This window comes from Python bivittatus, unplaced genomic scaffold (assembly GCF_059951505.1).
Source record: "Python bivittatus isolate LINGU-HERP-01145 unplaced genomic scaffold, Pbiv_v1 ctg000080_np1212, whole genome shotgun sequence".
NCBI lineage: Eukaryota > Metazoa > Chordata > Lepidosauria > Squamata > Pythonidae > Python > Python bivittatus.
The window spans coordinates 34006805-34032815 of NW_028277035.1; the positions used below are offsets into that span (position 1 = coordinate 34006805).

General features: G+C 34.7%; 1 protein-coding gene and 1 long non-coding RNA gene across 5 annotated transcripts in view; one reads left to right on the forward strand and one right to left on the reverse strand.

The window, feature by feature from the left end:
• Nucleotides 1–26011, reverse strand: part of FAM13B (family with sequence similarity 13 member B) — a 76523-nt gene that overhangs the window by 22556 nt on the left and 27956 nt on the right. For 3 of the 4 annotated variants that reach the window (XM_088133800.1, XM_088133801.1, XM_088133798.1), the window contains 9 exons: nucleotides 17023–17064; nucleotides 15658–15804; nucleotides 14442–14568; nucleotides 10698–10762; nucleotides 9494–9548; nucleotides 9044–9191; nucleotides 6276–6341; nucleotides 4850–5057; nucleotides 881–1013 (listed from right to left, as the gene is read on the reverse strand). In XM_088133800.1, the coding sequence (XP_087989926.1) occupies nucleotides 881–1013; nucleotides 4850–5057; nucleotides 6276–6341; nucleotides 9044–9191; nucleotides 9494–9548; nucleotides 10698–10762; nucleotides 14442–14568; nucleotides 15658–15804; nucleotides 17023–17064 (991 nt within the window). The remainder of the gene's footprint in view (nucleotides 1–880; nucleotides 1014–4849; nucleotides 5058–6275; nucleotides 6342–9043; nucleotides 9192–9493; nucleotides 9549–10697; nucleotides 10763–14441; nucleotides 14569–15657; nucleotides 15805–17022; nucleotides 17065–26011) is intronic. The other variant, XM_088133799.1, reaches the window with a different exon arrangement.
• Nucleotides 457–22148, forward strand: LOC148216661 (uncharacterized). The gene is made up of 3 exons (XR_015794781.1): nucleotides 457–493; nucleotides 17909–17972; nucleotides 20749–22148. It is a non-coding gene; the product is annotated as an uncharacterized LOC148216661 (long non-coding RNA).

A 26011-nucleotide genomic window follows, 5' to 3' on the forward strand; every position in this document is an offset into this window, starting at 1 on the left:
TTTGTTGTATGCTGCCCAGAGTCACTTGTATGTGAGATGGGTGGCCATATAAATATGACAAATAATAATAATTATTAACTGTTAAAAAGCAAAGCTTACAGTATAAGTTCTTTAGAAAGATCAGGATGTATTGCAGAAAGGTGGTAAGCAGGAATGGATACATAGCTACACCCTGAGTGAGAGTTTTAAGGAGAAGAAAACAAGAATGAAACAGTGAAAAGTAGTGAAGAGCTTATGCCCTACTAATTTGTACAACCCACCCAGTGAGCTTGAGCCCATCACTCTATTAGGCTAACATGTCTCACAGGGTAGTTTTTAGGATATTAGGGAATAATTAATGCGTGCTACTCCTTGGAAAGAGAAGACACGTAAACAGAATTTTAAAATCTTTCCCCATATCTACAGCTACCAGCCAAATCCTCAAGTATAGCTTCCTTTCTTTCTTCTGATTTATTTAGCAGAAACTGAAAGATTCTAGAGCTCTTAATAACAGGTAAGTATGTTTTCTGTGTATATTATTTTACAGTATAAGATAATTTGCAGACACTTGTTATCTGAAAAGCAATTGTATCTGAATTTATCATCACCATCACCATCATCATCATCCCAAATCAGTCAACTGCCAAATGAAAGCCTCTTCATTGAAGGTTATGGTAATCTACAATGCTGGTCCACTGCTGGTTGGTAGACAGATGGTTTTGAATTTTCCAATCTAAGTATGAGAGGGAATGACTGTCCCAAAGTCATCTAGCCAGCTTCTGCGCCTAAGGGAGGACTAGAAACTGGGTCACCCACTCCTAGTTCAGCAGGCTCATTTTTATAAAGTAAAAGCAAATACATACTATCGTAAACAGCAGTGTAAAATAATCTAAAAAATTACCTTGAAGTTTTTGTCTTTCTCAAATTGCTCTTCAAACTGTCTTATTTTTTTCTGCAACTTTTTGACCACCTGATATGGAGTCTTTTCCTCCCTTCTATCATCCTTAGAACTACTAAATGCCGCTCTTCGAGTTCTGAATTTAAAAGAAGAGGTGGTATTGTAGGTACTATATATGCATATATACACACACATACACACATATACAAATATTCAGAAATAAAAAAGAGCAAACAGGTGTACATTTATGTTTCCATCACAAAATCCATGGAACAAAGAGAACAAAATTAATTTTTGCTTATACAATATTGTTATCAATATTTACTATAAATTACTGTTTTGCTGAAAAGAGAACATGGCAAGTAAAAAAGCTCTTAATCAAGTGCCTGAGACACTGACTAGGGTAACCCCTTTCTGTGGCTCAAGACTTTTTCCAAAAGTCATAAACCATGACATCTAAGACCAATTAAATTACTGCAGGACCACATCTATGAAGAAAAATATAACTTTTCCACACAACTTGCTAAAAAGCAATCTAATGCATAGAAATATAGACAAAAATGTACATTTTGTCTCAATTCTTATTTCAGTTCATTAACAGAAAAGCAGACAGAATGCAGAAATAAATGGACTGAAATGTTTTAGCATTCTACCAGTGTTAGGATCTTATAATCACTGATCAATGGGCATATTGGCTGGGATTTATGAGCAGTCCAAAACAGGTCACATATTCCCAGAAAATTTAAAGCTCATTTTTCTTGTCAATATATATCACCCCTTATTTATTTAACTTACTTCAACTGAAGGTTATCAATTTAGTTACCAATGTAGCACTTCTTAAGATTTTAGTACAATATATAATATGTTTTTCTGTTCATTTTAGTTTGAAAGCATTAAAGCATTAGAAATCTACTCATTCTTTGAAAAGAACATTTACGGCACCCCTTCACCGCTTTCCCATGGCTTTTCTTCCCTGTCAAAGGATAGTGATTTTAAACAGACAGCTTCCCCATTTTAAAGAGCATTTAGGAAGTCCACTTTAGAGCCAGTCCTTACTAAATCTATAATTTGGAGTATAAAGATTTTATGACAGTGTTCCTGTGCTATTTTTGTTTCTTTTATCATTCAATCAATAAAAATCATATTTAATTCTAAAATCAGCAAAGCTTGAGTTTTCTATACATTGTACATTTAGAATCAACAATCTAAAATAATTCTACAAGTCATGTTGACAATAGGTAATATTCACCACTATATCTGTGTTTAAGAGTTAGGAGTAAGCAGTCAAGGAGTCATATTTACTGGATGACAGTTAATGAAGATGCTGTCTAAATTGATGAAATATGTATTAAAATAATAAATGATATTCAGCATGAAAATAAAGAGTTGCTCATTGGATAAAACATCCTAATTTCACATTTGTACTGAATGAATCTAAGCTGGCAGTGGCTTTTTAGGAAAGAGATTCTGGAGTCACCCCTAGTAGCACGATAAAAATGTTAACCCAGTATGAAACCAAGAGACAGGTAAACTTCATATTGGAAATATATGAAAAATAACTGAAAATTAAATCCACAATATTATATTACTTTCATCAATCAAATACCTATCCTCTGAACTTGGAGTCAACTTTTCTCTAGAATACCAGCTTCATACAATGAACTCTAATTACTTTCACCTGCACTAACTATATTCTCTTGTGTACATATTTACACAGCATGAAAATATGCAGATATATTATGCATGTCCTAAGCATTCAACATTAATTTTTACAAGATCAGATACCAATTTTGGACCTTAGCTTGCACTTTTACAGAAATAATAAAGGAGGAAGACCACAGAATATTTCATCTTGCATTACCACATCTCACATAGTTATGATAAATATAATATTAGCTTTTTTTCTGTTGTTCCAGAAACAGAATTTCATGCCCATTACTACAGCTATGTCTACAGTGGAAGTGACAGTGTTCAATATCCTATTCCTAGGTAAACTAATGATCCCTTTCATATAACTGAATTTAAGGTTTTTTAACCAAAGATAGACTGGCAATTGTGCACCTCTACTGAATCACAGAGCTGGCAGTAGGTATATAAGCCATTAAGTCTGACCAAATGCTTTCTATAAAAATCCATACTAAAATATCTATCAGCAGTGGCTATCTAGACTCCACTCAGATACAATAAATGAAGGGAAACCCACTACCTCATCATAGAATTGGTTCCACTGTCATGCTATCATTACTGTTAAAAATGTTTCTTAAACATTTCTGCAACCTGACCTCTGGAATCATGGATAAACAGATCTTGGCCTTTTCTGTGTGACATCCCTTCAAGTATGAAAACTACAACTGCATCTTCCTTTAATATTCTCAGAGCTAAATATTCACAATTATTTCAATCTCTCTTCATATAACATTAGTTCTAGTTTCCTAATCATGCTAATGATCCTTCCCTGAATCTGTTCCAGTTTGTCTGAATAATGTTTAAAGTGTGGTGCTGCAAACTGAACACATTACACAAGATAGACTCTGACCAACAGAAAATAAAGTAGAATATTACTTTCGGTAATTTGAACATTTTAGCCTAAAACTGTATTACAATCACATCTTTCTACCAACTCATTTCCTGTTTTAATCAACTACTACTCCAATATCATTATATGCTTGAAGGAGATAAAGCAATCACCTTCCTGCTCAGTATTTTCAGTTTGCCTCCCAAAAGAATTCTCAAGAGGAAGGTGTACTGTTTAATACATTATTACTTAAATATGTGTCATATAACTGCACAGATACCCAAAAAAGAACACACCAGATATAAATAAGAAATATGTTTTTCTTTTCTTTGATTTCGGTACAGAGAAATGAACAATTACTCAGCCAAAATCTCCAGGTGACAATGCTGATTACCTCAAGTGAAGGCTGTTGCAAATGGTTTTACCAAAGGCCATATCCAATCCCTCTCTGACAACTAAGGCACAAAGCATAATTTAACAGTTGCATGATAAGCAAATATGCCAGAATTTAGAGACAGGAGGCCTCCGTAAAAAATGAGGAGAAATACTGAAATAGTTTGAAAAGAACCAGCACTTCCTAAAACTTCTACATTAAAAATTTGGACAACTTTTTTGCAGCTAGGAAATATGTTTCAAAGTATTAAGTAACTGTAAATTCATGGCAGTTCTATACTGTCCCTACTCTTTGTTATGCAGATGACTTGTGAGAAGAAGGTAATACATGCTTGAAGGAGTTTGAAATTTTGACTGAACAAACTTTCTACATAAACTTTGTTCCTTCATTTAAGTAAAACATAAAACAGCTTTACTAATACTTTAACATATGTATTTTTAAAAACATCATAGGCAAAAATGTGCTCTTTTATCAAAGTAATGAAATGAAAACAATACATAGCCAGAACTGAATTAAAAAGACGTCTCCGTTAAAATACCACAACTTTTTGTCCTTCTCAGGAAAAGAAAGTGTGCCATGGAATCGCCTTTCCTTAAATCTGCACTGCTATAATTTACTGTTTCTTTTTTTTAACTCAATTATCATCAGTTTTATTATAATATAAGAATAAACAGGAATACAGGAGTATTAAAATTACATCAGATTTGGAATTTCCTTAAGATATGTGCATAAAAGCACCAACAGGTTGAGTTTTTACTCCACACACAACTTGCAACTGAAAAAAGATAAATCTATTCCAAACTTCAGCTAATAATAAAAACTATTCTCCTGAAAAGGTATACTCTCTTCAAACAAACCATTTTTTTTCTTTCATTTTACAAACTTTACATACATTTTTATTTTACTCAGAAGCTTTCCAGAAAGACAAGATAGAACTTTATAGAAGACAATTACATGATCCTGACACTCGTGATTTTGGAGTTAAAGATGAATGAAAAATTCTACATCCTAACACAAGACAGGAACAATTTCTCTCATGTATCTGTGAATGACAATTACTTACCTAACAAAAGAAAGCGCTTTAGATGAAGAATCTATTTTTTCTGGATCATGCAGGAAACGCTGACTTTGCCCAAAATCCAAACTCCGGTGTGCCAATATGGGATGGCTATCTTCTTCTAGAGGATGATTCATTCTTCCAGCTTGTGGAGAAAGCTGAGCTTCTCCAGATTCACTATCTTCCTGCCAAGATTTAAAAGCAGGAAATGGCTCTAGAAGGAAATAAAAAACAAATGGCACTGGGATATTAGAAGACTGCAAGAAAACACAGCTGTAAATTCACCATGTGAATAAAATGAATATGAAATGCACTGGAAAGCTACATGTCAAAGCAAACAAAAAGAAAATAGCCCAATACACTTAAACATATACAACAACCTTCCAATAAGTGTATGCAACTTAACATATGTTATTAATCACCATGCATTAATATATAAAACTATATTGTATTGTACACTAGATATGTATCATGTGCATTTTAATTATGTGCTTTAGACCATATGAACAGGTACTTTTTGTGCAAAACAGAAAGCACACTGAAATCCTTCAAGTGCAACATGGTGCATCAATCCATTTACATAAAGATTTTAGATAATAATGTGCAAGCCCCAACGTTACACTACAATACAAGACTTGACTTCCTCCATGTATTGATATTAAAGAATAATCATTCTATTGAAGGAGCATTAATTCTTTTTGAAGAAAGTAAATGAATAATATTTAACATTGTACATTAAAGATACAAGTAATGTGTTAAAATGTATGTTTGTGAAATAATTTGTGGCTGTTCTAAGGAATCTGAAAGATTAGAATAATTCAAGAAAGGAAAACCTTGTTGATGTCCCTTGAAAAAAGTATGCATGTGTTGTGTGTGTGCACACACACACACAGGTGCTCAATCTGTCTCTATTTACAATCAGAGAAACAGGATGATATAAATACTGTATTTTATTTTCCAGTGCAAATCTTATATTTATAAGATAGTCTTAAACAATACAGTGACAACACAATAAAATGTTGATTGACCCACTTATACCTGCTTCCCACCAAACACCAAAATATATTTTAAAGAATCCCTTGTTTAAAATAAAAGTTATTGGATTACAAAAAGGCAAACCAGACATGACGTCATGGTGTGAACTTATAAAGCTGCTTTATACAGACACACTTCACTGGTCCAACTAGCAGAGTACTGTCTTCTCTGGCTGGCAGCGGCTTTCCCAGGTTATCAGGCAGTCTTTCCTTGTTCTACTGGCTAAAATCATTTAACTGAATGTGCCAGCATGTCAACCTGGGAACTTTTATATGCATAGCATTGCACCAATCATAAGCCATGACCCTTCAGAAGGCAGCAGGTAAAAGGGGTAATTTGAAAGCAACTATAAACCATGAAAGAGGCAGTAACTGAATGTATGGCGAACCATACTTACCCTCCCCTTCTCTCTGTAGATGCATTGTTTTGAAATCAATGAGGGGAAAAGTGATAGGGCATGGCGCTAATAAATGAAAAAAAATGGCAAAAAATACTGAAGTGAACACATCGCACAGTTAGAACAAACTATAAATAACACGTAGGAAGTACAGCACCACAAAGAAAGCCTTCCAATTGACTCTGGGCCAGGTCTGAGCACTCAATTCTCAACTGAACGGAGCAGTTAACAAGTGCCCAACACCATTCAAGATTAAGCCCTTTATTAATTAAAAGCCTTTCCAAAAGTGTTGGATCAGAGGTGACAAACAAAAAGCCACATGCTTTTCCATGTTTAACAAAACACATTTCAAACAAAAATAAATTTACACACAGGACAGATTTTGCTCACATGTGTTTAAAAATAACAATCCAAAATGCAGAGAAAATTCATAGTTCTTATTATTTATGTGTCCAACATATGCATTTGGCTGAATTAACAAGATATACATTTAAAAAATGAAGCAAATTTCTGATAATGCAACAGAACAAGTCTGCAAATCACTAAACTAGACCTGAATCTCATGTGATTAACAGGAAATCCAATTAGTTTAACAATAAAGTTTAATATACAAGAATTCAAATTGACTGAAAAAGAGAACAGAGAATGAGCAAACTTAGTTCAGGATCCAAAGCGCTTTGCACAATCTTCTAAGAGTACAAAGGGACTTTCAGCTTCGCCCAATAGTAGCCCCTAATCCTCCCCTTGAAGTAATCCCTAAGGTCTGAGGATATTCTTGAGCTGCATTCAATTAATCACCAGAAGGGAAACATTTGGAACTTTTAATGCATTGCATTTCTTTGGATCCTGTTCCCAGAGTATATCAGCAAGTGAAGCAAGAAGCTACTGTCTAAATGAAGAGCCATTTTAAGTAGCTATATGATCAAAATATACACGCTTTATCCTTAGATTCAGAGGAAAGTTAGAACAAACATTACCATTCATTTGGAAATTAATTCCAAATAAAGGTTAATATCACAACTGGTTGGTTCAGTTTGCAAGATAAGCAGAAACCATAATTTTGCAATTTGGATGTTGCTATAAGGGTAGACTATCGTTATCTAGGAATACTCCTATACTTTTAGCATATGAAGCAACAAGAGAAAGCAAGAATCACTGGTACCTTCCAGGCTCATTCTCATGAGAAATTATACTTTAACCGCTTAGCATGATGCAGAAGCATATACCAATTATTAACAGAATATACTTGTTCAAACAGAAATAACTAAAATATAAGTAGCAAACATTTCATTCTTCAAACATAATGGAAAACAATGTTTTACACGTTCCTAATGTACACCTACTCCTGTTAGGAATCACTTCGTTTTTGTTATTATACAACAGAAAAATAACTTGAATGTCTCACCCAATGGCGTGGGGAGAATTTCATTTTCTTCTCATTTTGAGAAAACCTGTCCAACTGGCATCACCTAGACATCCCTGAGATTGATCCACAGTTATAAAAACCTTTGTATTGTTTGATTACCTACAGATTGCATGGGGTCTAGAGGCTACCTTCTTCAAGCTATCTGAACAGGTAGAAAAATAATGGTGCCTCCTTATGAAAGAGCTTCTGGAAACAGCCATATATCCTTACATGCTGTTTCTTGTTTGTTAATTGTATGGAAAAAATATGGTTGCCCACATATAGCAGCACTACCAGGAACATCATACAAGAGAAAAAAAGAATTGTAAAAGGAAGAAGATAATGCTGAAGTTGAATGTACTGAACCATTTGTAAAGTTTTAATATTAATTTTAGTTAGTGCAGATTCTGTAGAAATTTTCTTCAAAATGTTTTCATGGAAGTGAGATTGCACTTCATGTCAATACATCAGAAAAAAAAAAAAAGACCCAACCCCATTCCTAAATACTAAACAGAACATCAACATTAGTTTTACATTGTAAATTATGACTACGTTTAGCCCATCAAAGATGGATATGAATGTTGATGTTCTAAAATAGAGTATTTTCTTTTGAAATCTGCATATTACAACAACTGTATATATCTATATAAATAGTCATAGTTATTGCTGGCACATGATAGCCATGATAAATATGGCGGTTGCTAAGCCATTATTTGCTACATGGATAATATGGTTTTTTCCTCAAGGAAACTGAGGCAGGGAACATAGTAGCATTATTACCACTTGGATCCTTTAACAACAAAATGGGCAAGGGAGTCCATGTCTCCCTTGATGCAATAAAAAAAGCAAGAAAGAAGTATGACAGAGAAGCTCTAGCTAAGCTCTCTCATACATTCTTTTACAGTGGAATATGGGGTTGGTCCTGTATCATCAAAGACAACACATCTTAGCTGTAGGGATAGGTAAGGGGTAAAACACCCTTTGCACAATTGTTGTAATGGTCCCCAGCAATCTCTGCAACTTATAAATTGAGAAACAGGTATACCAGGTGGTACACAAATTTTGAAAACCACCTATTTTGTAGAAGAATATTAACAGGAACTGACCACTTTCACAGACTTTAAGCAGATTTTTTTTTTAATTGTTAGAATTACTGGCAACTTCAACTAACATTTGGAAGTTTCAACTTCCCAAAACATAACTTTTTGTTCTACTCATTCATTTTAAATAGATTTCTACTAGTCTATATAGATTTGAAATAAAATATTATTAAATATAAACAAATATACACTTCTGTTGATCATACACTTGAATTCTTAAAATTAACAAATCCTTGCAAAATATCAATAAACTCAAGAATTACCTTCCCATTTGTCACCACCATTCACATTCTTCAAATCAAGATGTGGTAGAGGGGCACACAGTGTTGCTTCAGGAGCATTATTATTTCTGTTTTTCAGTTCTTCTGATTCATTTTTCACATTTTGATCAGAAATGTTGCTAACACAATCCTGTAAATAAACAATAACGCTATTATAGGATCAATAACTTTCAGCATACAATGTACATTTTTGTTTTGTGGACTTTCAATAGTTTTCTGCCTGAAAAAAAGGATATGAAATATAAGCAAACAATAAGTAAACTAAAAGTTTACAGATATATGGAACAGGAAGTCCACACATACTATCAATACTACCTATGCATAAAATTAAATTAATATTCATGCAGTTAAAAGATGGAAATATATTCACAAATATATACATTTTAAACTGTGCCTAGGTTTACAAGGAAAAGAAAAAAATCAAGGTCTCACCAGAATCACGTGTGACGTCATTTTTCTACCACCATCAAATGATGTACAGTCTTGCCTATAAAGGAAGTTAGGGCTTGGGAAGATTATTTCAAAACACCTATGATGACAATTCTTTTACAGCTTTCTTATGGACTCAACTCAGACATATCATATTAAAACAAAGTAAGCTTAGCTTTCATCTGATAAACCAGAACAAAGAACTTTTTCCTTAACACTTTTCACCTACCCCCATAGTCTAGGGATAGTAACCAATAAAAGCAGTTTAATAGGAATAGCAAAAAAAAAAACAAAAAAACAAGACTGTATGTTTTCATAGAAGTTATTCACAAATGAAATTACTGGCTCATGAGGCAATGATTATATACTGACAGTTCACTAGCTAACTTGCTAGTTTCTTCAGAATAGATCTGAAACTTGGTAACAAATATTACGCCCTGAAGGCATTTCAAATCCGCTTCAAAGAAGTTAGTATCATCGCTAGCAAAACATCTGTGTATATTCATTGCATCAGACAGCATTACCTGGAAGCCATTTCATCAAAGCTGTAATTATGATTTATCAATTTAGCTGTTATGTCAAAGAGTACTGTACAAAAGAAATGGTTTGCAAAGCACTTAAAATAATGTTTTCTAATTATGATTTAATACTAATAACAAATCACAGTTCCTCAATTCAAAAAATCATGGCAAACATTGTTAAACTTGTTTCATCGTGATTTATAAAACTGAACCTGAATTTATTGCAAAAAACTAGTTTACTTGGCTTGAGAAACTTTAAAGAATCTGGTTTACTTGGGTTTCTGGAATTTTAATCAATGGTAAGCAAGATTTATAAAAAAAAATAATATAAAAATTAGTTTACATAAAAGAAAACAGACTGGCTGAGTTGCAGGAAGATATAATTTTTTTATATGAAATTATTGTCTTACTTGACTTTGGGCTTTTTCCTACCCAACAAAAGCTTAGATACATTAAATTAACCTTCCTGTATCCTATAACACAAAATAAGGTTACAATCTGGCTTTAATACTACCATCTCACAGTTCTAAATGCCCTGTGTATAGCCATTGTCTTGATTATTCCAGCGACAGATGTCCTCATACTAAGGAAACCAATTCTGGAAGAACAGATACTCATAAAGCTAACATTGATAAAAAGAATCTTGGCCCCAGCTCCAATGTTCTCATGTATACTGCAGTACATACTTATTTCCAAAGGATTCTTTATCTTCACCTCCGTCATCACATGGCTTCAACAATACGCCTGCAGCCTATTGATGAAAACAAAGATCTTAGCATGGTTCCCACCATTCTGTTTTAAGAAAGAAAGCAAGCTAAAACATTCTGCAATTCTAAGGCAATTTAAAATCAGTTATTTTATTCAAAACCATTTAGTTACTTTAATTTCTGGGGGAAAAAGTTTTGAAGTGCCCCCACTGAAGTATGGTAATGTAGATCAGTTTGAGGCCTGAAGATGTAAACAAAATACTGTACTAACAACAAGGATTTTGAGGACTTGTCCTCAGCTTATGCAGAATAAGCCATCTGCTGGACTCTAAAAGATACTATTAATCCTTGTTACTAAATAAAGCAGCAACATGGATAGAATGTTGCTGGCAGAAAGCACTCATGCCACCAGTAAAGGCACACAGTTAAAATTGGCTTAACTGTTAAACTTTAATAAAAAATATCTGCATTTAATACAATCAGAAAATCGTATTAAAACTGATTATTGACTAATCCTTGTGGACAGCTTGTAGGAAAAAATACTTAATTCACTGCTAAGCAGTAATACTGATTCTTAATATAGTCTCTCTTCTGTATCCCTTGGATCCGAAGATAGCTAAACATACTTCAGATAGTTTAAAGCCATCAGTCCTTTTCCTTTTTAAGTAATGCACATTTATACCTGAATGCACAGAGCAGTATTCAGTTCCCAGAGCCCTGACCCAAATGCTGAAAACATATAATTTTTAATGTGACAGAAAGAGAACACTGTAAGTACTTGGATAATTAACTCTGTGAATTAAATTGAAATTGAAATAAATTATATGGGCATTCTGACTCCACCCATTTTTTGGAATATAGCTCCCAGCACGCCATTCAAAGGCCAAATGTCAATGCCTAGAATTGTTGCATATTTCTGATATTAATGGGGCTAAATTTTCAAACATACAAATGGGCCACTGAAGATCAACTTTTCAGGTTGAAATAGGTACTACTGGCAAACAACTCCTCTCACTCTACTGTTCCTGGATTTGTTTTGGGGCTTCTTCATTTGTTTTTCCTTCTTCAGTGATGCTTTCCAAATCTTATGTGCAAAACCCACATCAGGATTGTGCCATTCCAGGGGTAATCTGGCAGTTTTTCAGAAATCATGCAAGGAATTCTGAACATGATGTTCCAGGGGCATTACAACTCCCAAAACACACTGAACCACTTCCAGTTTGGAGAACTCCAAAAACAAACCAACCAACCCCACCAAACCATCCCTGCAAGGGGAGAATCTTCAGCAGGTTCAGCGTGACCCAGAGGAGGAGCAAAACCTTCTGAAGTTCTCCAGAAACGCCAGTCTCTGGAAATTACAAGTTTTGCATATCCCTGATATTTTTTCTATTTCTATGGCTTCTGCATGTTTACTACTATTCTAAACGTATGCATTCAATTTCTTGGCTATTTAATTTGAAGAATTTATAAATGGCTCAGTAACAACAGTGATTAAATCAACAGAAAGTTTATTTAAGATTATGGGTCTTATGTACATCTTCTGTTATAATGGGAGGAAGAACAAAACTATTGTACTATCAGGTGTACCTCACAACTGAGCGTTATATACATATTAATATTTGCATTTTCCAGGGATATTCCTTGAAAGAGTACATATGGGATTCTCAATGCAACCACTTTTACTAATAGTTTGTATTATCTCATATACTGGTAGCATGCTAACATTATGTAAAACTTAGTAAAAGAAGTTAGCAGATGATTCTAATATACACACAAAGATGACTAATTTGGCTATGCGTTGTTAGAGTAGTACGGTAATTGAAAATCCCCTACAAAACATGCTCATTTGTATGACAAGGACTACATTAATTAGCTTCCTACAAAATTATATCTTCCTTTAGAAGGAAGAGTGGTAAATTTACCATAAACATTATCATTTCCTTTTTAAATTCTGAACTCTATTCTATCCCTGAAGCTTTTCTACAATGCCTCCCCTTTGTTAATTTTTTCTTTAACTTATGTTCACTCAGAAGCAGGGTTCTAAAAAGGCAAGATATTTTGCAATATTCTTGGGAATGTAGCTCTTGAAAAAACATGTCATGGAGGACATTACAAAAATCATATATTTTATTTGCACAAGCACAAACCCTTTTGGAGAAAAAGACCTAGGCTAGCAAGAACAAAATATTGTTCATTCTGTCCTAACCTACCTGTCAGCAACACCTTAATATAAATGTGTCTTCTCCAAGGAATGTACTGTAGTTATAGAAGGCAGCTATTCAATCTCAAGAAAAAACACAGCTGCTCTGAGTTGCTGAGAAATGTTATGTGAGTGCCCAAGCTCCAAAGCACCTTTTCACCTTCAAATCTGAAGTGCTGCAAAGCCCTAATGTATAGCTTGACAGGCACTTAGAATGAAATCCAACTGATATTTGGAACCCACAAGTGTGCACAGGATATAATTGGCAGACATAAAATGGAGGAAAAAAAAGTCTGACAAAATGTGGGGTAGTAACACTTTGGAACTAAACTTGGTGGGAACAACATTCCAGCTTTTTACCAATTAACCTTCTTTTCCCTATAACAATAAAGGTTTAAAAATAAATTTTAGCTAAGTGCCATATAACTACTGGATTATACTCTATTTCCCAGTGGCAAGTAAGCCCTAACATTGGTCTCTGAAGAGAATGGAACAAGATTCTCTGCTAGAACCCTGAACTGTTCTGAAATGATCTGCATACAATTCCCTGCTTTTCCATCATGTTGCCTAGGTTATCTTGAAAATACCTTTTATTTTCAATTCAGCTAACTTCTTACAGGAACAAATGTATCAAAATTTCATGTGTTCCTTAACAGATATTGCACTTGGCTACTTCTCTGAAAGCCTTCAGAGTAGAAGACAAGGAGAGGGATGGCAAAGTAAACAGTTTTAATTGGAAATAATGAGAATATTTTAGTTAAAAGATTTAGAATAACAGATGATAAAAAAAGTCAAAGAACACAGGGCAAATCATTTTTTTCCCCAAGGGCATGGAGAGTACAGTCTCCTGAGCCAAAAGGGGAGGAAAACTTGGAAAAGTGGAAAAACTTGCTAGCATATTGATGGCCTCTTGTGCTAAGAAACTGAGTTTGGTCTGCAATTTTTTTAAGTCCAGAAGTGGGGGACAGGACTAATGTCCTGCATGGAGAAAAGCACTGTTCCTGTCTATTGTTACATGGAATTGACAGAACTGTGCTTGCAGGTGTTCCAAATGAGTGCCTAAAAGCAAAGTTCTTATAGCTTGGACCACCACTTGCCTTTCTCAAACTGTATTTACAGACATATGGAGCATATGCCAGTTCAGCTCTCATTTCAAGAGAAGAGCCAAGCTCTGGTCCTGTGGCCTACATGGCCTGACTAGCAATCTGGATTAGACTCAAGTTCCCCACCTCAGAGTTACAAGGAAGAATTATGCTGGTCTATGACCACAATAAATATTTGATTTACAAGGAAGAATACAGGCATAGTCTAGAGACTCTGTTATATCAACAGAGAATGGGAATATTGTTATACAATATTGTTATTATAGCTAGTTTACAGCAGGATATCCTGTTGGTATATTTACAAAACACACTAATACTACTCCTTCTGGTTATATTTCAGATTGCACTAAAATGTTTTCATACTACAATCACAGGAAACAAAACTCAAAATGCATGAAGCATATTTTATGCTACTCTTACCTGATAATTTTCTTTATCCTCAGACACAGGTTGTACAATTTCACAGTCTAAATTAGTGCAATTCACTGTTTCAGAGCAGTCTCCAAGATTCTCATAATCTTTAGCAATATTCTTTTCAGTATCATCCCTAACAAAAGGAACAAGATGCTAAACAAAGAATTTTACCTGCATATAACTATCTGCTTATGGGTTCACGTTAAGGACTTTAGGTATTTAGGTATTTTGGTGATTATAGTATTCTGGATTAATAAAATCAGAATAGATTTATAAAAGTCTGTACAACTGCATTCAGAAAAGAAAAAAAAAGTAACTCCTAATATCCAATTATTAAATAAAATGTTCATAAATGTTATAAGCACAATTATCCATATACTAATATTTATAAAATTGTACTTTTGAGGAAAATTTACACTGCTCCTATCATATTCAGCCCTGGGTTGTATATACTACAATAATCTCTAGAGTCTGCTATTCCCCAAAAGCAAGGAGTTTAGACCAGCCATAGAAAGAAAAGTAGGCTGTAGTTAGTTCATACAGATTAATCACACTGAAACCATTCTGAAATACCTCGCATCTCTGAAAAAGCACCTGCTGCCTATTCAATCATGTTACTTGAAGAACTGCTTCAGAAAAAGTGGAAGGAAATGAAACATTCCCCTAATGCCACTACCACAAAGAATGGACTCCAAAAGGCCATAAAGATGCTGCAGGTGTCTTTTTACTAATCATTTGGCTTGGGTACAGATGTGGAGCGTCAATTATTTGCAGTTGGCTAACATCACAGAATATACTGTGATCAACAATGATCTACAGATAGTAATCCTAATTTAGTTAGAATGCCCCACAGGTAAATCATCATCTGCCACAGTTGGGCAGCTGCTAAATTGAGTTGAAGAAAAACTCAACAAACACAGCATGAATAAAGTATCAGGACACTATGAAATCTCATATGAAATAAATTGAGGATAATGGAAATGCCACCAAGTACCATCGTCATCATCATCATCTTCATTCATTATCCATACTATCATCATCATATAGTGCCAAAACAAGACTAATAAACAATACAATTTCATACTTTATCTATAGGATATTAAATATATTTTCTATAGCAATAATTTATTAATCCCCCATTAACATTACTGTTTGGTAAAACTTTTTTAAAATGATTAACTGATTTTTGTAATCAAATAAGCAATATAAAACAAAACCTTACCGGTTGTTAGATCCTTTTTCATCTTCTTCAATATCTGCTTCATGACACACCACTTGGTGCTGTAAGTTCTTGAGATCTTGATCTATGCTGCTCTGCAGATCAAAGAGATGTTGTTCTACAGCTGCTCTAATTGTTCTTTCCAAGATGCTTTAAATAAAATAATTATATGTATTAATAGTCTATTTTCTCAAATGTAATCCTGTTGCTCAATTTTGCTCCTAGCAAGCAGAGGACATTCAACTGAAAAGAAATTAGTTTATTCATTCACTTTTACAATCAAATAGACTCAGAGAGTATGCCTAAGTTATATAAATAAATCATTCTAAGTTTTTAATTAGACTGACTGCCGCCAATGTGTAGTAACAAACTACACAAAGGACACTATAATCAAAACAAATTTCTTATACACTGAGAAAATAAATTCTTTTACAATTCTATATGAAAGCATGAAAACTTTAAAAATTAAGTCCAAGATCCATCCATCCCATATTCTGATTCAACATATTTTTCTATGGATTTTTAATTTTAAAAATTGGAGGAAAAAATTACTGGATTTGACCCTAAAACAAAAGCTGAAACAAGTAAATATACCCTAGTCTGCTAATCCCTCGATATGTACTGCTCCTGCTTTCTACCTGGCTGAATTTCACTTAAGGATGAACTCCAGACTTTGTTTCTATCATATTACTATTGTTTCATGTCCTTTCTAAAGAACACTTTTTGGATTTCTTAATATAGCTTTTAACTGTAGACTCGTGCTTATTTATTACTTCTTTTACATTTGGTTAGCTGTATCTGAAACCTCATTCTGCTAACTGAAATATTATTAATATTAATACAGACACGCAAACAATGATCATTATCCATAAAGCACTCATAATCACTAGATATATTATTGTGGCATCATGAAATCTTCTGACAGCTCACAATTCAATGTGACATAATGAAAATCAAGGCTAGGAGAAATTTTAGAAGTGGAAGCAGACTGAGGGTAATCAGAAAGAATAGCAATCCATCTGAGAATTAGTGGTTTAAATGATGAACTGTATAATACAAAGGTTTAATTTAAAGAGGAACTAACGAGATACAGAGAAAAGAAAGATCAAAAGAAGAAAACCTAGGGTCAAAATAAGCCATGTGATCTTAGACCAACAGGAAATGTGGGTATGTGGCAGATTAGTAAAAAAAAGATGGGGATTACAATTCATATGTATTTTAAATAGCCATTCCAATATAAATTCCACATTTTATCTATACTAAAGTCAGCAAATATTTATCCATCCAAAGCTCAACAGTGCAAAGCTTCCATAACAATATACAATATATTCATGAATATTTTATATACCAATGGGAATTTATACTTACTCTGCAGAAGCTGGCAAGATGCTTAAGGGGGAGAGATGAGCACTGCAATGAAAAAAATAATGTTTTCTCTCTGGAATATATAATTTCTTCATCAAACAGGTTTTCAGGGATAAAACCTAGACAGCAACGTACATATATCTCCTCTGTCTAGTACTTATTCACTTACTAAAATTTATATTCTCAAGATTCCAAACAGCTTAAGTAAGAAAAATAAGCAATAAACACATACATTTCAAAATAACATTAAAACATAATTAAAATGTTTAAAGAGACTAACCACCTATGCCACAGCTCTAAGTTCCAAGTGCCATGTTATTAAGTCATGGTTTTATGGCTTCCCAAAAGGACAAGAGTATGGGAGCTCTATGAGTAACATATTGCATAGAAATGGGGCCAACAGAGAAAAGGCTTGCCAGCAAGATGAACTCCCTTTAATCTCCCATTATGGATAGCCAAAAAAGCAAACAAATGGATCATCAAACAAATAAACCCAGAGTTTTCACTTGAGGTACAAATGATCACACTGAAATTGAGAAATCTATAATGCTGAGAAAAGTGGAAGGAATGAGATGAAGAGGATGACTAGCAGCAAGGTGGATGGACTCACAGCGGTGATGCAAGCTGATTGGAAGACCTGAAGGACCAGGCTGGGGGCAGATCCTCCTAGAGAAAATTTAGCTATATGGATGCTAAAAGTCAACTGACTTGATGACATATAATCAATCAAAAAATAAATATTTATGAATCAAATAAAGGAAATGCCCAAGGAAAATAAACGTAGTCACAGGTCAATAAACAAAAAGTATTCTATGAAGAAAGTGAAAGCTTAATTTGAAATAAACTACTCTGCATTATTAAAATCTTAATTCTTCCTTTGATTCTTAAGGAGATCCCTGGAAAGTGTCAGGAATGCTGTTAGAAGATACCAAACAGATATTCCACTTACTGGGGTATCCTTTTACCTATATCAATCTGTTTCATGAAAATTTACATTGACAAGAATATTTTACAATTTGATGGAAAAAAGGTATTAATTCAGGTGATCTACTCATAAATATCCATCAAACGTGACATGCATATGAGCTATTATTAAATTAAGAAGAGTATAAAAGGGAAAGTCATGCTGCTTCAACTACAGGTAGCCCTCGTTTAGTGACTGCCTTGTTTAGCAACCATTCGCAGTTACAACAGTGATGAAAAAGTAACTTTACGACCTTCGCATTTATGACCTTCACCGGTCTGTAAAGCAAAGGAAAGATGAAGTAAGACCATAAGCACAGTTGTGTTTTCATTTAGTGGCTGCTTTGCTTAACAACCAAGTCGTTAAATAATTGTGGTCACTAAACAAGGACTACTTGTATCTGAAATGAAAACTTGAATCAGTTCTTGTGATGGAATGGAATTATGAAGGCCAGGCTCAGAGAGATAAGCGTTTTCTTAGTTCACCGAAAGAGCATGGGAACTATAAGAGGATGAGGCTGGCACCTCCCTGAGGAATTCACGGTGTTGTGGCTGGCTGGCTTGGGAGCTGGGGTTTCAGTCTGGGAAGATTCTTGCTAGAGGTTGTAGCCAATAAACATAGCTGAACTGATTTTGCATTGTCTCTTGGAGTTCCTTGGGCTAAACCTGACAGTTTTTCATGTTTATGTTTGAGATAATTCTTTTAAGTAAATACAAGTCTTGATACAGTTATTTGTATGAATGCTAAACTACCTTTTGTTATATGCTAACAAGCAAAATGAGTAACAGATTTTTGTTTTAGAAAGAGAAAAATATGTATTGTCGAAGGCTTTCACAGCCGGCATACGATGGCTGGTGTGGGTCTTCCGGGCTGTGTGGCCATGTTCTTGAAGTTTTGTTTCCTAACGTTTCGCCAGCACCTGTGACCGGCATCTTCAGAGTGCAGGAGCACAGACAGGAGCAGTTCTCTCTGTGCCCAGAACTGCTCCTGTCTGTGCTCCTGCACTCTGAAGATGCTTTTTGTCTTAGAAAATGATTTAGAGATAAATACAGTGGTACCTCGGTTTACGAACTGAATTCGTTCCGTGACTCTGGTCGCACCCTGGTTGCAACCCGAAGGAAATTTCCCCATAAGGTTCAATGTACCGTATTTTTCCGTCAATAAGACGCCCCCATGTACAAGACGACCCCCACTTTTCCAACCCAAAATTAAGAAATCAATATTTTAAAGATAGTGCAGAATACATTTTTATTTAGTAATTAGTTAACATTTACCTGATACACTCGGTGGGAGGAGGTCCAAACCGTCTCTCTGCAGCTCTGTTTCCATGCTCTTTTGCAAAACTGATTACTTTCAATCATGAGTAAAACTGCCGATAGCTTGTTTCTGCAAACAGCCTTCCTCTAATTGGTTTGTTCAGCATCAGCTGACATCAGTTTCATAAAGCTCATGATTGGAGGAAGTCTGTTTGGGAGACAAGCTATTTCACTCGTGATTGGAGGCTAGCAATAGGAGGAAGTCTGTCTACAGAGACAAAGTATGGGCAGTTTTGCAACCGCGTGGTTCTCTCCTTGGCTGACTTCCTTGAATAAGACGCCCTTCGATTTTTAGCGTAAGGATTTTAGAAAAAAGTATCATCTTATAGTCGGAAAAATACGGTAATTACCGTTAATCCGTTCTGGCGTGGAGGACAGGGAGGCGGCTATTGCTTGGAGGGAGAGTCCCCCTCCCTACGACCACGTGTCAGGGACGGAAAATGGCCGCAGAACACGTTTCAGGGTGGAAAAATGGCTGCGGACCACGTGTCAGGGGCGGAAAAATGGCCGCGGACCACGTGTCAGGGATGGAAAATGGCCACAGACCACGTGTCAGGGGCGGAAAATGGCCGCGGACCACATGTCAGGGGCGGAAAAATGGCCACGGACCACATGTCAGGGGAGGAAAAATGGCCGCGGACCACGTGTCAGGGATGGAAAATGGCCACAGACCACGTGTCAGGGGCGGAAAATGGCCGCGGACCACATGTCGGGGCGGAAAAATGGCCACGGACCACATGTCAGGGGAGGAAAAATGGCCGTGGACCACGTGTCAGGGGCGGAAAATGGCCGCAGACCACATGTCGGGGCGTAAAATGGCTGTGGACCACGTGATGGGGCGGAAAAATGGCCGCGGACCACGTGTCACGGGAGGGAAAATGGCCGCATATCCTGTTTGTACCCCAAGGCGGAGTTCGCAAACCGAGGTAAATTTTTGTGGCCGGAGCTGGTCGTAACCCGAAAAGTTCATTAACAGAGGCGTTCGTAACCCGAGGTACCACTGTACTATACATTTAAATTGTTGAGATATAATTTTTAAGTATTGTTTGATGATATGCTTCAGGAAATCTCAATAGCTGTAAAGGAATTGAGAGCTGACTTTGGGGAAGGTATAAAACAACATTGAGGAGGGACTTGGACAAGGTACCTACCTTTAAGGTAGGCCAGGTCAAGAAATAGGCGCTGCAAGGATTCCAGAAATGCTACTTGACTGTTGTAGGATATACCACCAGAATATTGAAAACCTGCCTAAGTTTCTCTCTGTCCCATTTTATACCAAACAAAATCAAAGGGGGATTATTTTGAGTTTCTATCTCACAGTTCCTTCAATCTGTAATCTCTTGTCCAAGACCTCTTCAACAGCTTTCATACCTTCTCCAAGGTCATATCTAAATTCCTTTAAAATAGCATTGTGAACTGTTATACTAATGACTTAACTAAAACAACCAGGTACAAGTGGATGATTGAATATAGAGCAATTGCTCACATCATGTGAATCATTCAGGCTTCAATTCAGTTACTTTTAGTATATTGTAATGATTTTCAGAAAGAAACCTAGTATACTGATGACAGAGGGTACAAATATGAATAAAAGCTTTAGAGTCAGGCATAAACCCAAGTCACCAGGTAATGAGTTGTCTTTGCCATTCTTTAAGATTTTGTCATTCTGCATACTGAAATGCAGTCCTTTAATATAACTTTGGGCAAGCAAAACAATACAGCAAAATAAGATGTACTGCTAACAGAACAGGGCCAGGTGTTGATTTCAGACCAGCCTGTTGTTGTTATTAACTTGTTCTTTAGTAATGCAAGGAGAGCCATGCAAAGTATTTCAAAGAAGTGCTCTGCAAAGTGTGTTAACATGAACAAAGCACCTCTCTTTGAAATGTTAAAGTAGCCACATCCTTTGCAACTCTCATTCAGTTGCTTTAAAAGCTATCCTTAGTTGCTTATGAACAGAAACAGTACATTTCTATCAAGGAAAATATATGACCTATCTCCTTACAAAGATTCTGAAGAAGGCACAACTTTGCTGCTGTTTCCTGAAAAAAATGAAGCGTGAAACGAACAACTATTTCCTCTTTCCTCCAAATATAAGAAAGGGATGTGTATTTTTCTTCCCTTCCCCTCAATTTACATGAAGACATTCATGATGCTTTTTACAAGAGTCCAAAACATTTTTCATTTCCTCCCAAGAAGACATAATATGAAAAGAGAGACAGTTTTAAAATAAGCAAGAGTGTTCATGGAAGCACAACAGGGTGTTAAGAGATGAGGGAGGAATTCTTATGACTGGCAAGAAGGCAAACAGTTTTATTAAACCTTAAGTATCTGAACACTTCTACCAGAAAAATTGTGACTATTTAAAAGCAACAAAGAACTACTTCTGGGGAAAAAAGATATTCATTTTTGTAATACATTCAAGGTACCTAAATCAAAATAGGTATCTTTCTCATTAAATTGTATACTTTCTTGCCATTTGAGTTTTCAAAATATTGTAGAAAATATATGAACTTTTCATGAAAGTTTTTCCAACAAAATTCCAATTTTGTGTACCCAAGCTCTAAAAAATGCAAGGACTACAGGGTCTAAAAAAAACAAAAACCTAGCAAGTATGAATTTTGTAATTTAGTCTATTCTCATACATTTTTCCTACAAAATCTTTAAGAGAAAGATTAGTAAATAGCTAAAAACATTATGTATCTGTTCAGTATTGTTCTAAGTAAACATGATATAAAAATAGAAAAAGGAAACGAGGGGAGCATAAGTCAGAAAGCAGTAATGAACAGTATTAAGTCAAATATCCATAACCTGATGAAGTATAAGAGTGATGAAAGTGGGAAGTGGGCTCCAAACAAGAAACTTTAATGACTATGCAGGTCAAGGAGAAATGAAAGTTTCACATGCAAGGCCAGATGAATGTCTTAAGATCTCAACATGAATAGAAAGACAGATGTCTGATTGGAAGCTCTACTACTTAATTTTAAGTATTGCACCAGGGAGCCAAATAATAGAGAAGGAACGTTATATAAAGCATACTGATCAGTTCAATAAGCTCTCCCTATATAATAAATTCTATGGTTATTTATTTTGGGAGAGATAGAACTGAAGACTTTCTATTTCAGGTATAAATAGTTTTAGTAGCAACTCCTTATAGTTTAAATATTTCCAGACTAACAACAAGTTCTGTTCTGTATCAAAAATAACTTTAAGATCCTAGCATACCTACAGTCTCACAATGCCTGCAAGTTAAAATACAAATTTCAGAGCTTAAAATACACTATTAAATTAGCTTTACAATAACTGCATTGTTTGCTATAACGAAGGCCATCTTATTTTTGCTTATAATGTGCCCTTAAAAAAAAAGTTCTTCCAAATCAACCTTTTTTTACTTTTACTAAGCAGCTGTTAATTTTAGAAAGGAAAAACAAATATTTTTCATTTATTGTAACTTTAATATGAACAAGCCCTTAACCTATGACATGCAATGAAGCAGCATATTAGGCACTGTATTATATTCTATAGAGGATCAAAAAAAAGTTTAACAAAATATTTAAGCAAAATTTATGAAAGAAATAAAGGTAATTATTTTTAAATAAGCATTTGAATATTCAAAGTTTATGTAAGGTAACTTTGATCAGCATGCTTTTTATTAAATCATATAGTATATAATAGTTACATTAGACAAAGTTCTAAACTTTTCTAGTGCAAAGTGGAGAGAAAAACCTAGTCAGCATAAGAACAAAACATTCTACATTCCTTCCCCCACCCTAGCTATCTTCAATGCAGTGACTGTTCTCAGAAAAACAGCATTACTTCCAAGCCTGAAAAATTCTATTGCTGTTACAGTCTTTTTAATTAGTTTAACAGATTTTAATAGATACCATGCAGTTCAAAGTATCTGAATTAATTCCTTTACAAACATTTGTATTTCAAGCAGCAGCATTACTTGGGTGAATTGCTGACAAAGAATGACACAGCATGATACCAGCATAAGCATTTTAATATGATGTCATAATCTGGCAAAATAATTTAAATATTCATAAGCATTATAATTTTTAATACCCCAAATAAACAATTAGGAATGCATGAACAAGTTTATTCTCCTTAAATATCATAATTATATTACTGCAGGGAAATAGTTTATAGCAGTGCATACTTTCAAAACCATAGTTAGCTTTTAAAAGTTATCATACAATCCTTTAAGTCAACTTACCTATGCAGTAGAACTTTGTAAGCCATTTTCATTAGTTTCCCTATTCCAAATGAACATTTCATATAAAAACACTTCATTGGAAAAACTAAACAGAATGGCAGTCTCTGCTGACTATTTATTCTGCTTGCTTAATTTAAATAGCTGCCTCTAAGATAGCACTGAAGTACTGCACTAAGTCCTGCAGTCTACATAGAAAAGACTGCAACATGAGGTCACTACTGACAGCTGCCCAATCAACATTTTAGTTCTAATAGGCTTTTCATCCTACAACTTCTCAATACAACTCCTTTTCAATTTAAATCATCACAGAAATATATGAAATATATAAACCCACTGAATGGTTTATTCTAATTTCAATTATTCTATATCATAGTTTATATGAGCCCTTAATGCAGTCAAAAAAATGGGAGAGTCAGTTCAAACTGCAATAAGACTGGTTTATCCAGCTGTGAAAGTCAGTAATAATCAACAGAAATGAGCCCAGGCTTTCTAGCTTTTGGTGTTATTCAGTATTAGTTAAATGTAGAGAATCTTAATAAGTAAGAGACAATAAATGCACCTTGAATTTCCTTTCCAATTCTCTATAATGTTTTTTATTATTCATCACAAGATATTAATTAATCCTACAATTTATGAACACACAACTATCCAACCTATGAAACAGAGCTGAATGATATTGAAGAAGTTAATAGCATCAACATCTAAAAGTAAATGCAAAGCAGACATACGAGTCTCAAAGATTATCTAGAAAATTTGACTTCAGTATATAACAGACTGGCAATGCAGTCTCTACAGACATATTGCTCACTATCTCTGGATATCCACTGACCCCTCAATTAAAAATTATATGATTGTGTCCAATGTATGAAAAGGTTAACTCCTGAATTAGTCACTGTGTATGTTTATAACAGAAAATGAATACTGTTTTATAATGTACTTTTAACGCTTACTGTCTACCAAGACTTATGAACATGGGCAATCATGACACAGAACTGAATCAGAAATAATTATTAAAATATAGTTGGGCATCAACCTCTATGTAGTCTCTTTCATCTTTTTACATGTTATAATTTCCTAGTTTCTTGGTTTATAACGAACTAGTCAGCTGCTATATTCAAAGCATGCAGGCTCTAATAAATGAAAAAAAATATTTGCCTACATTAAAGTATTAAACACAACAATTTTAAATGGGGTTCTACTACTAACTTCTCTTGATTTAAAGGCATTCTGGCCATTTAGGGATACAGGTAGTCCTTGCTTAATGACCTTTCATTTAACGATTGTCTGGAGTTACAATGGCCTTGGGAAAAGTGCTTTACAACCCTCATGGTCACATGATTGCAATTTGCAACCTTTTTTATGATGATTGTTAAGCGAATCACCATGGCTGTTAAGTGAATTGTGACCAAAAAAATCCATTGGAGAAGCTGGATTTGCTTAAAAACCATGAGATTCGCTTAATGACCATGGTGATTTACTTAACAACCATTGTTAAAACGGTCATAAAATCCGCTCCAGTTCACTTAACAACCAAATCACTTAGCGACCTAAATTCTGCTCCCTATTGTGGTTGGATAGCAAGAACTACCTGTATAGTAGGAACCAATGAGGCATTAAGAAACGATATGGTATTACAGAAAACTGGGAGTTACATTTTTCCTACTAAGAGACCATGTAACTTTACTGAATAGTAGAAAACCAGGAGGAGATCAATTACTGGGATATTATTCTGATCTCATCTAACATTCTGCATATTTCCCCTCTTTCATTAACATATATATGTTAATATTATTGATCACAATGTTTATATATTGACTCAAGCATGGTATTCAAGGGCACAAATTTGGAGTCACTGCAGGAATTGGAATGCCCACCCCAATGCTCCCCTAAAGCAAGCTTGCAGATACCCATGACTCCAGTATCAATTACAATATGTCCCCCAGCATCAGATATGACAAAAGCCAAGTAGAGTAATAATGCTACACTTACACCTTGCAGTTTTTCCTCAGGGATCAGACTAACCACAATGGGAACAGAAAACTCATTTTTCATTCTTATGAAGTTTCTATTACATACACAATGTAGCCAACAAACCAGGACTTAACTCCATGTATTTTTCTATTAAATTCTTTATATTAGAAATGTAACAGATTTCAGCTCAGCAAAATATAGATTACACTTCAGATGAAGTTGGGCATTGTTAACTTAAACTTGAGAGAGTCGAACAAATTGTTTCAAGCATAAATTAACAGTTAAGTTTTGGATCATACCCACTGAATTCTTGAATGAAACAATAAAAACATGAAAATATTACTTCATTGGATTGGGAACTGTTATATGAAGCATTAATATCCTGAAATTATGCCATGAATCCAGAACTTAAAATGTTAACCAAGCCTGGGTAATGTAGTTTCAGAGAAGCACTCTGGTCTAGATGAAAGAAACTCAGATCTGAGATCACTGTGTCAGCTTGACCAGATTACTGTTTCTCAGTCT